The following is a 12,593-nucleotide window of genomic DNA, read 5'->3' on the forward strand; positions in this document are numbered from 1 at the left end:
TCCAAGATTCAGAGACAAGATCATCTGACTACTGGGCCTGCCAGGATCAACATCTTAACCAGCCTCTGGGGGCACTACTAAATGAAACTAAAATGATGGCCCAGTTCCTGTGCTCTATGCATTGATATGCTGGCTGAAGGAGTCCCAGACCAGGGTACGCAGAACCCAATACTCGAGGCTTCAGGGGACCTAGTGAGGTGGGCCAGTAAACTGGGAGATTGGCATTGATTCAATCCTAACTCCACTCCGCCATGAGACTTAATTTTTCTATCTCTGAAGGTATTCCCATGCTAAGATGGTGGCAACGTTCATCTCTTTTCTGCTTTTCCCTTAAAATCTCTTATGTCCTAGTTAAGCTGTAGAGAAAGCTGGTTGTATTCTCATGGAAGTTTCCTTTGATTACAATGGCATTTGTGTTTTTTATAATAAGGTATCAAACCATCCTTTCTGAGAAGGATGCCCACTGTAAAGGATTTTACATTTATGTCAATAGTTAAGTAATATATAGGCTGAGGGCTTCCCAGGTCGCTCAGTGGGTAAAGAATCTGCCTGCAATTCAGGAGACGTGGAAGACATGGGTTTGATCCCTGGGTCGAGAAGATCCCCTGGAGGAGAAAATGGCAACCCACTCCAGTATTCTTGCCTGGAGAATTCCATGGACAGAGGAGCCTGGTGGCCTGCAGTCCACGGGTCACAGAGAGTCGGACACCCCTGAGCGACTGAGCGCTCAAACAACAGATAGCCTGAGACCAGACTGTCCTTACAGATGGAAGTGGTAATGCTGGGACCTCATCTGATCTTATCAAAATGACCCAAGAATATGGCATATGGTTTATAAATTCCTGCATCTTCTTTTTTAAAAATTATTTTTAATTGGAGGAAAATTGCTTTACAATGTTGTATTGGCTTCTGCAGTACAACAAATGTGAATAAGCTACATGTGTTCACATAGCCCCTCCCTGGTGAGCCTCCTTCCCCTCCCACCCTTCTAGATCATGTCAGAGCACTGAGCTGAGCTCCCTGTGCCTGTACAGCAGCTTTCCACGAGCTCTCTGTTTCAGACACGGTACTGTATATATGTCGATGCTACTGTCTCAATTCATCCCACCTCCTCTCCTTCCACTGCTGTGTCTACAAGCTTCATTTTGGTGTGTGTGTGTGCACGAAACAAGAGAGAAAACATAAATCTTATGGTGTATGAGAATGGAACTTCTATGACATGATACAGAATATAAGATTTCTATGATTTATTGTTCTCCTCTTTTAAGGCCATGAGTCAACTGATACTTGAAATTTATTCTGAAAACATTATTCGAACAAGTCTGGGGTTCTTCCACAAGAATACAGTTAATCTAAGATTTTAATTGGAATGAGATATTTGTTGTAACAAGAAATGTCTGTGGATTCTTCTTCTTCTTTTTTTTGGTTGATGAGGCTCTTTCTTCAAATTCTCCCTTAAGTGTTTTAGAAAAGCAGTTGTGCCCTGAAGCAGACATTCTATTAACACTGTGAGGGTAGTAATTTGCTCTTGTTTCCAAAATAGCCCCATTCACATATACTAAAGTGTCTGCTTATACAGAACTTCCACTCGTGTCGGGAGAACTACTATAATAATAAACGCTGGCATCCAAATCGAAACAGCATGCGGCTCCCAACAAGTGTTTATGAAAACATTTGTTTTCTTACAGTCCGTTTAATTTTGAAATGTATGCCTAGGCCTATGTACAAGGACAGTGTCTCTGGGACTCTGTTAATCCCCCCCACCTCCTCAAAGCCAAACACACCTCTTAACCCTGGCCCCACACGTGACAGGACTCACCAGAAACAGGCACCACAGTGAAAAGTCAGGCTTTTGAGGTATGTCACTCTGAGACCACCCTACGAGAGGAGGCCCCGAGATCGCAGAGCCAAGGCCCCTCACAGCAACCCTGGTAATTAGACACTAATAATGGACTGAAGGTGTAACATTCACCTCAACTCACCACCAGCAGACTAAACAATCCATAGGAGGAGAGAAACCTTTCTGTGAGGATCAAGAATGAGTAATACAGCAGAAAGCTTGCAAAGGCGTATCAACTTTGACAATCATAATGGAATAACAATGGCTATTTCAAAACGAATGGCATTAATCTGAGTGAAGCCCTAGACTGCATTCTGAATCATTAGAAGGCTGCTAGTTCATGAATTAACATTGGTTTGATGTTTGTTCTTAATATCGCCAACTTCAATAATCACCAAGGTGTCTGATTTCTGATTTTTTTTTTTCATTCGTTAGTTTGCTTCGCATGAAGGACACTCAAGGAGGAAGAGAACCCTTGCAGTGTGTAGATGGGTACTTCTCTTATCGTGAAAGAAAATGCATACTGTTAAATAGAGAAGGAAAGCTATCATCATCGCTGTGTGACAGATGGGTATATATGATGTCCTCTATCACAGACCATTTAGCATTGATTATTCCTTTTTGTTCTGCAACACCAACGTCAACCTGTATTTTTCTCAGGAAAGGCAATGAATGCTTTCTGGGATGGAAAAAGAACAAGAACCTCCATTTGTTAGTCAGTGATTTTTTTCAGAAAAACATACCCAATTTATAACCTACAAATATTTTTAAAGGGGAATTAAATGAATGCTTTTAGTAAACTTTTTGGATTATTGGAATGTTTTTCTCCTAAAAGAGACTTGAAATTTGGGGATTTCAATTTGCACATGGGCTCATGAGGTTAACTTAGCACAGAAAGAATTAGAAATTCACTCACATAGTAGCATTTTAATACACATAAATCTCAGATAAATACAGATAATGTTGGGCAAAAGAAACCAGAAACAACTGAGTACATCTTATACGATTCCACTTATACAAAGTTCAAAAATGTGCTAGGTCAGTTAGTCATATACCAACTCTGTGAGACACCATGGATTATAGCCTACCGGACTCCTCTGTCCATAGGATTTCCTAGGCAAGATTACTGGAGTGGGTGGCCATTTCCTCCTCCAGGGGATCATGCCCACCCATGTGAGATCGAACCTGAGTCATCTGCATTGGCAGGTGGATTCCTTACCGTTGTGCCACCTGGGAAGTTCAAAAATGGGAGAAGCTAATCTATGCTGTTAGAGGTCACAGGATGATTGCTCTTGGCAGGGGAGGTAACTGGAAATAGAAATGAGGGGTCTTCAGGCCACCTGTATCCTTCCATCCCTTCTTCTGGGTGCTGGTTACAGTGTGTGTCACTTATGAAAAACTGTCATACTGTATGCTTATGATTTGGGGCCTTTTCTGAATACACGCTTCAGTAAAAAGTTTGAAAAAGAAAGGATTAAAAATTCATAGCACTGTGAAGCTACAGTCTGACCACAACTGGTTCTCCAGTGGTCATATACATGAGTATACTGAAGTCCTGCAATAATTGTTTCTAAACTTACACCTAAAATCTATTTGACAGTATGTAATTTTAGTGGCTTCTGAGAGTTCTGATTTTATCCATGAAATTAACAACTGATTCGTGATGACCCAAGATAATTTGAAAGTTGAGTGTGTGCTGAAGTTGGGTTAGGTGGGTAGAGGGTAGCAGGGGAGGGATAATTATATTCTCTAAAGGATGAAAACATTCACATCTTCCTTTTGCTGAAGCAATAACAAAATACTTCTGTAGTTTTCATTTATTTGGTCACAGAAGCTGTGAGCTTCCAGATAGTGTGAAACAAGGCTTCGATGCTGAACTGCCAAAAAAACTTTCCTTGCGTGTGAGCATGCTCAGTTGCTCAGTTGTGTCCAACTCTTTGCGACCCCATGGACTGTAGCCAGCCGACCCTGTAGTCAGCAGCTCTCTGCTGACTACAAGGATGCTATGGCTATGTACATGATCAAAATAACACTTTTGAAGGTCAGGGTATTGAAGTCTAAGTTTTAGAGACTGGAGCTGAGGGTCTCTCAGGAGAGCACTCAGCAGATGGACAGGGCAGAAATGTTCATCTTTGAGTGCTAATTGCAATTCCATCACTAATTTGAATGCACTGGAATAACTTAAGAGAATATTACTTGACTTAATAGAATATTAAAAAAAACTCACCTTTTGGGATCAATAATTTTATAGAGTTTTCCATTGTGAGTCTGGGTCATACTTTTACTACTTGATAGAATGTAAACTTCACCTATGGAGAGAGAAATACCGTAAGTTAGTTCACAGTATTGTAAGGCTTTACCTTTCATTGACTGCGTGTGTATACTCAGTTGCTAAAATCGTGTCTGACTCTTTGCGACCCCATGGACTGTAGCCCACTAGACTCCTCTGACAATGGGATTATCTCGGCAAGAATACTAGAGCAGGTTGCGATTTCCTCCTCCAGGGGATCTTCCTGACCCAGGGATCAAACTCAAGTCTCCTATGTCTTCTGCATTGGCAGGTGGATTTTTTTGTTAAATCACTGATTCTTTACCACACGGGAAGCCCTGTGTGTATGTCTATATGTATACTGGGCTTCCCAGGTGGTACCAGTGGTAAAGAATACGCCTGCCAATGCAGGAGACACAGGAGATGTGGGTTCAATCCCCGGGTTGGAAAGATCCCCTGGAGGACGGCATGGCAACCCACTCCAGCATTCTTGCCTGGAGAATCCCACAGACAGAGGAGCCTGGAAGGCTACAGTCCATGGGGCGGCAAAAGAGTCGGACACGACTAAAGTAAGTCAGCACACACAGAACATACATATATTATATAGTCATACATCCTCAGAAGATCACTGGCCTGAAGATTATGAGAGCTTTCTAAGTCCACCCTCAGTGACTCTGGTCACTTCTTCCCACGTCTCCCCATTGCTCTGCATTAGCAGAGCGTAATCTCTCACCTTGATGATGGCCATAGCCTCCTAGCTGATCTCCCTGCTCTTGCTCTTACTCTTCTAGGCTTACTCTCAGTATATCAGCTACAGAGATTCCTTACAAGGCAGGCCAGAGTATATAAACTGGATTACACTCCTCTGTATCAACACCCTCCAATGACTTCTAATTTCCCTCCAATAGCTTCTGCTCTCTCTCCAAGCCAAGGCTGAGTCCTGACAGACCTCTACGACAATGCACTCCCTTATTGCTCTGATGCCATCTGCAATGTTTCTAGCCTCACTGGCCTCCTGACTTTGGAAACGGGAGGCAAGTTCCTGGCCCAGCATCCTGTTTCGGGCCCCCGCTGTCCTAACTGCTCCTGTCTTAGCATCTGTCCCAGGTCCTATCCGTCAGTAATCACCATTAGGTGCGTTTCCCCCCTTTCGTCTGTGCTTATGTCATCGTTCTTGACTGTACTGTTTATTTATTTTAATAGATCGTTTTGATTTGGACCATTGTTTAAGTCTTTATTAAATTTGTTACAATATTGCTTCTGTTTTATGTTTTGGCTTTTTTGGCTTTGAGGCACGTGGGATCTTGGCTCCCTGACCGGGGATGGGACCCCCTGTGCTGGAAGGAGAAGCCTCAACCACTGGACTGCTCGGGAAGTCCCCTTACTGTGTTATTTAAAAGTACACTTGTCCCGGCTCCTAGTACACTTTGTGCCAACTCTCTCCTCTTAGGAGAGAGCCACTCTCATTTATGACCATTCCTTCCATATAATTCAATACATAGAACTGATCATATGAATAGGGAATTAGAAGTTGTTTTTATGATTATATGTTTATGAGGCTTTAAAATTTATGTTTGGTTATCATTCATGAAATAGTCTTTGATTTAGTTTATATTTCTCTATTTTACTCTGTTATTATGTATTAAGCACACCCTACTGCTTTCTCACTTCTGGAAAGGATATTATGGGACTTATAATAAAAACAAACACAACAGAAAAAATGGCATTAAAAAACTAAGGAATGTAAGTAAAAAAAAAATCATATTTGTTTCATCAACTACTTTATGTAGTTTACCACATTTAATCCTTAAACCCATTCCGATTTTATGGTTAAACACACACACACACACACACATCCAGAAAAACTCATTAAAAAAATCTAACTCAATTTATTATATGGCTCTTAATTAAAAACCAAAGAATTTACATTAAAGAGTGAAAGTATATTTACTCTAAATTATGAAATATACATGATATTTTTGGTTTTGGACAGTAAGAACTGTGTGTGCTTAATTTCTGGTTCTCCTCCCAACATTGTATTAAGTATGGACAGATATTTGAACATTTTAACCACGGTGGGGTGACGGTAGAAGGATAAATGATGGTGAGTTATTGGCAGTAAGGTCTGGGGCAACCAAAATGATTCATCAACATGATTCTAAATACTTATCTCTAACTCTGTCACAAACAATTTGATCCTAATTTATACTTTAAAATCAGAGTTTGCCAATGATGTTTAAATTACATTACAGAAGATTGACGTGAGAAAGGCTATATTTCTGGTTCATTTGAATGGGGTAGTAGAATTTCAAAGCAAACTTAAATGCAAGATGCTTGCAATGCTAAAACAAGAAAAAGACAGATTGGACTACTCTTCTTTGAATCCCTATATTCCAGCAGCTCTGAAATCTGTGTTTTGTGTTGCAGGAGTCTAGTTTGAGTTCCTTGGCAACCTAAGTGAATGGCATGGAGCTATTTCTGATGAATTCTCTATTTGGTGGAGTTAAACCAAATCTGAACATTTAGAGTAAATAATTATGATTTAGATGAAAACACAACTTTTCTTTTTTAATACCTAGAAATTCATGTCCAAGGCTAAAGGAGCATGGTAGCCATTGTTTATTTGGATATCGCTTTTTAAAGGGAATCATTATGATAGCTACATTTATCTCTGAAGTTTAAAACTGGTAGCATTTCACTCTTTGGTAGCATTCCAATTATCAACCTCTTTTTGCTTTTTAAACTGCATACATTTTGATAATATATCAACAAATAAATTGCATGTTATACTGGAGATTATCAAGGAGAAGATAATTTTCATTCTGTTGGAAAGCAGCTCTATAAACTCAGATTATTTCCAACAAATTTCATGCCCTGATGGGCAAAAAAAAAATAAATAAAAAATTAGGAAATGAAGTGAGATTCAGATTGCAACATATTTTAAATTTATTTCAAGAGACATGGATAAGTGTAAAGGTTTTCAGATAGAGAATATAGACAAATGACTTAAGTGCTTCAAAGATATCAGTAGCCATTTGAAATTTTCTCTCTAAGATTCAAAAATTCTCTTTTGTTTCCAACTCCCATCTTCCTGCTTTGTTTCTTTCATGTTTCTGGAGTAGAAATAAGATTTAAAGACCCCCAGAGAAAGATTATTGGAAGTGAATACTGAACTGGTCATCTTTGTGGGAGGTTATATTTCCAACAAATGGAGGTTGAGATTATTTTACTTGTTTTTCAGAGTAGAACAGAGCCTCTTGGGCAAAGATCGAGAATGGAACTTAACAGAAATAGTTTGTACAGTACCTAATTCGTCTTCTCCAAATCCCAAAATGTGACCTGAAAAGTAACCTCTACAGGAACCACCGTTGCCAAGACAGAGTGGTTTTTCTTGCCATTGCTTGCTCACAGGACTTTGCTGGAGGGTTAAGAAATTCCTACAAGAAAAACATACCAGGAACCTATGATGAAAATGTGCTTTTGCCTAAAAGACACAATGACATGCTTAAAATAAAGCTTGTAATAAATAATTCCTGTGCCATGGACCTGGCTTCTAAAGGGAAAAATAATATAGCCCAAAATGTGTGTGAATACTCTGAAAGTCCCATGTGAGGAAAAAGTACTTAAAGATGACATTTTGTTTGGAGGGGGTGGGTACTAAAAGTACCTGAGTATGAGAAATACCCTCCCCTTCATCTGGAGAATGATACTTCCTATCCAGGACTAGAGATCATGCTGTGCTATTCATCAGAGAGAGGGACAGGGGAAGAGTGCAGGGTCAGTTCACTTTTCTATTTCCTTTTAGTGACCAAGCATATCAGTTCTGCCATATGCCTGAATGACAGTGACTTAGGAAACAAGATCCTTATTTTGGGCTTCATTACAGAGTTTCTTATAATTATTGACAATGTGACCTCTAAGCTTTAGGCTAATATTTAATTTTGCAGTATTCCTATCAATAGAGAGAAATTAAGGTCTGTTGCCAAAAGTCCTCAAAGTCTGGCAAAAAAAAAAAATTCTTAGCCTTCCAATAATTTTTAAAATATTTATGTAACTCATGTAAAACTACATTTCTTCAATTTACTCATGATCACGGTAAATTTATGTTAAGGATGAAGGGAAGAGCCTAAATAATATGAAATGTCCATCTGAAGACTTTTCTGCTCTTAAAAATTATTTTATGAAGTTGATCAAGTCTGTTTCAAAAGCATCTTTTAGGAAATTCTTTAATTTCCCCACCATACATGGTAGAACTAAAAGTAAATAACAGGACTTCCTTCGTGGTCCAGTGGTTAAGAATCCGCCTGCCAATGCAGAGGACATGGGTTCAATCCCTGGTCCAGGGAGATTCCACACACTGCAGGGCAACAAAGTCTGTGAGCTGCAACTACTTAAGTGCGCGCTCTAGAGCCCTTGAGCTGCAACAAGAGAAGCTGCCACACTGAGAAGGCTGTGCTTGGTAATGAGAGTAGCCCCAGCTCACGGCAACTAGAGAAAGCCCTTGTGCAGCAAGGAAGACCTAACACAGCCAAAACAAAAAAAGAAAAGGAAGACTAACTGGTAGAATTGAAAAAAAAAGATTAATGAACAATAGTTTTTATGTGTCCCACACCTGACCTCCAAAGGGTGACATGCATTTGAATATTTTCTGATGATTTGCCCAATAATCAATGGATATGTCATTCGAGCTATCAAACTGTGGTGTCAGGAAGCCTACCCATTACGATCTCCAAACACGTAGCTTCCGTAGAGTCTTTCTGACTGGCAGCCTCGGTAAACAAATCCACCAACCAAAGGACCATTACTGAATGGCTTGAATTCTAAAAGTGATGGCTCACTTTCTGGAAATAAATGGACATAACATTAGATTAAATGAAACATTTTTATAAAGGAACACTAATGTAGGCCAGGGGGCTTCCCAGGTGGCGCTAGTGGTAACAACTCTGCCAATGCAGGAGACGTAAGAGATGCGGGTTCAATCCCTGCAGCAGGAAGATCCCTTGGTGGAGAGCATGGCAACCCACTCCAGTGCTCCTGCCTGGAGAATCCCATGGACAGAGGAGCCTGGCGGGCTACATACAGTTCATGGGGTCACAAAGAGTCAGACATGACTGAAGCCACTTTGCACGCATGCACACATAATGTAGGCCATGCCACAATTACTACGGTAATTCACTCGAACTCTGAAATGTGTTCCATGATGCATAAGATGGATTCTTGCTATAGGTCTTTAGTGAAAATAATTAACCCTTTTGCTTAAACATTATAAAATGTACAGGGCTTCCATGCACAGCAGAATAAAACAAAAATGCTCTGCAAACGCTTATTGTTATTATAACTTCCAAGACATACCAAATTTTCAATGACAACATCTCTGAACATTTTGGAAATCGTGGACTGTAGAACTAAAATACTTAAACAAATAATACTTAATTTTTAAATATTGAATATTTTGTAGAAATACTTCTGCGTATACCTCCTAAAACTGAGTCAAACCTCTGTCAAATTCTATAAAATGTTTAAAAGTTTACACTTTAATGAAAATAAAGGCATGGTACATCAAAACCACATTTGTTGCATATTTTAAAACACTGTCACTAGTCAAGTAATATCTTCATTTAAAATGTTTTAAGAGTTTTGTTTGTAGGATCATGTAGTTAACAAGGTCTACTTCAGTCATTCCTTGAGAATTACATGTGAATAGTCATGTATCTCAATCTTTTCATGCATGTCATTATGTTCTCAAATATAAAGATGCCAATTATGATGAAAAAGATACAAAGCCAGCTGGAAATTAATCTGAAAATTACTTATTACATACTTAAATAAGTCACTATCAACAGGAAGTCTTTTAGGCAAAAGCTTTTGTAGAAAGACAAAAATTCTAAAGTTCTTCCCGCTTCCCACGTGATTATGGTGAATAGGTGAATGTGTGCGCAATCAGTCATGTCCAACTCTTTGCAACTCCATAGACTGTAGCCCTCCAGGCTCTTCTGTCCATGGGATTTTCCTGGCAAGAATACCGGAGCGGGTTGCCATTTCCTTCTTAGGGGATCTTCCTGACCCAGGGATCAATTCCAAGTCTCTTGCATCTCCTGCACTGCAGGCTGATTCTTGACCGCTGAGCCACCGAGGGTGCCTGATGACGGCGAATATGATATTATAAAAAGTAGAACAATCAAGATTTAAATGAATTAAATTTAATCCTCTCCCAGGGTACTGAGAGGCAGCATAAGTGAATGTCTAAGGTCATGAACTCTGGAATCAGGCTGCTGCTGCTACTGCTGCTAAGTCACTTCAGTCGTGTCCGACTCTGTGCGACCCCATAGACAGCAGCCCACCAGGCTCCCCAGTCCCTGGGATTCTCCAAGCAAGAACACTGGACTGGGTTGCCATTTCCTTCTCCAATGATGAAAGTGAAAAGTGAAAGCGAAGCCGCTCAGTCGTGTCCAACTTGCTGCAACCCCAGGGACTGCAGCACCAGGCTCCCCTGTCCATGGGATTTTCCAGGTAAGAGTACTGGAGTGGGGTGCCATTGCCTTCTCCAAGCTACCTGGGTTCAAATCCAGATCCTGTTACTTCATGTGGTGTGACAAGTCACCTTTGTATGTCTCAGTTTTCTCATCTGTACAATGTGAACAGTAAGAGTACTTCTAGGATTTCTCTGTAAATGAAATGAGTGAAGTTTTTCAAGTACTTATTACAGGCCCTGGCATGTAGTAAATGCTGTGGATGTGGTTATTTGTTTTCTGGGTTTTTTTTTTTCTGATTTATTGAGGTATAATTGACAAATAAAATTTGATATATATAAATAGTAAAAGAATTCTGCAGCTGTGTTTTTAATATATAAATGTAGGGCCATCCATATTGTAATCAGTTTCAGCTGAACCCAAATTAATGTGATTGTAGAATTTAGTTTAATCTACAAATATAGCTAAAATTCCCACAAACTAGTGACTCATTAGATTTTTTTTTTCTAACCACATTATTCTTTGGTTTGCCTTTTATAAGATGCACACACATACATGAATACCTGAAAAAAAATAAAGTAAAATAACTGACTACCACGTGAACTAGCAGAGCTGCTTCATTCCTGGTACTAAATAAATATCTGTATTGAATGAATAGAAGAAGCAATCAATTCAATAATCTTCATCTATTATGTTCCCTGAATCATAATCGTATTTGATACACCATTTCCTCCAAAATGAGTAAATACAAAAATGTGGGAAAATATTAACTTTATATTTTAATATGTATCTCAAACACTCTAATAATCATGTCATTAAAAATAAGATCTAAACATTCCATCTTCATGACTTGGGTAAATAACAGGTTTTTATAAGTCTATTACTTTGTTTTCTCTAAAATAAACACCTTTAAAAAATACATTCTTATTTGAAACACATAATTTTCCTAATTGCTGAGGCTAGTATGTTGGGTATTGAGAAATTTCTTACTCTTAACACTTATTTTTTCCCTCTGTATATAAGATGTTAAGACAAGTTCTCTCTTATATATTAAATAAATAGAAGGTATTCATCTTGATTCTCAGATGAGCAAAATATAAACTGCTAACTTTCGAAGGCCCATTAAATTTTTTGGACCTACAGAGCAGCATTCAATCCACAGGGAGGGTAATTACCCAAATGGAGCCCCTAGGGCTTGTAAGAATCATCGGACCTTTAAGAAGCCAGCAACTGATTCTGCTACCGCTGTGAGGCCAGGGTTCTGATGCTTTCCTAAATGCTCATTTTGCAGAAATCCTTTTCTCTTCAATTAATACACTAAAATAAAACAAAGCCCGAATGAAAGCCCAAATCAACAAATTATGCTCTACTTACCATAGTCTTTCCCCTTTATGATCTGTAGGATTCTGGCCGATGAGCTGTTCTTTCCATTGGAGTCTGAACAAAGTATTGTTAAATTGATGTTTATATCAGTGGGGTGTCGATCCACAGCGCATCTGTGACAAAAGTGGGGACACTCATGAATTCCTACCAGGGTATGTTCCAAACTCAGAGATTCCTGACACAGGAACCCTCTGTGGGCTGGTAAGGATCCTAGGGAGGATTTAATTTGGAATCTCCAGAAACCGCCGAAGGAAACACCCTGTTTGTTTACTCTGTGGACGTTTAATGAGCTCTGGAGTGTATTTCTTAATTTCTTTCGGTACCCTCCTCCATTATGAACGTGCATGCTGACTTGAAACATGTGTTAGTCTGTTGTTAAGGGAAAGCAAGGATATGATACCTGGGTAACATACAAGAGTAAGGACAGGGATACCATCAACTCACTCCTGCAATACACGCTACAGGATATGTGGTCCCTGAGTTGTGATGACCCAGCATTATGATGCTGTAGAAGTATTTCATGGTCAATAGAAACTGCACTTTGAGTTTTGATCTTCTCTCAGACTAATGACATGTGGTACAATACTCTCTTGTGATACTGGGCAGAGGCAACTACAGTTCCCAGCAACCC

At 39.4% G+C, this 12,593-nt stretch overlaps 1 protein-coding gene across 1 annotated transcript in view; it reads right to left on the reverse strand.

The window, feature by feature from the left end:
• HHIP (hedgehog interacting protein) overlaps positions 1-12,593 on the reverse strand; it is a 117,354-nt gene that overhangs the window by 28,413 nt on the left and 76,348 nt on the right. The window contains exons 8-11 of the mRNA XM_061384097.1: positions 11,954-12,075; positions 8,827-8,950; positions 7,416-7,546; positions 4,068-4,149 (exon numbers count right to left, since the gene is read on the reverse strand). Of these exons, the coding sequence (XP_061240081.1) occupies positions 4,068-4,149; positions 7,416-7,546; positions 8,827-8,950; positions 11,954-12,075 (459 nt within the window). The remainder of the gene's footprint in view (positions 1-4,067; positions 4,150-7,415; positions 7,547-8,826; positions 8,951-11,953; positions 12,076-12,593) is intronic.

This window comes from Bos javanicus, chromosome 17 (assembly GCF_032452875.1).
Source record: "Bos javanicus breed banteng chromosome 17, ARS-OSU_banteng_1.0, whole genome shotgun sequence".
NCBI lineage: Eukaryota > Metazoa > Chordata > Mammalia > Artiodactyla > Bovidae > Bos > Bos javanicus.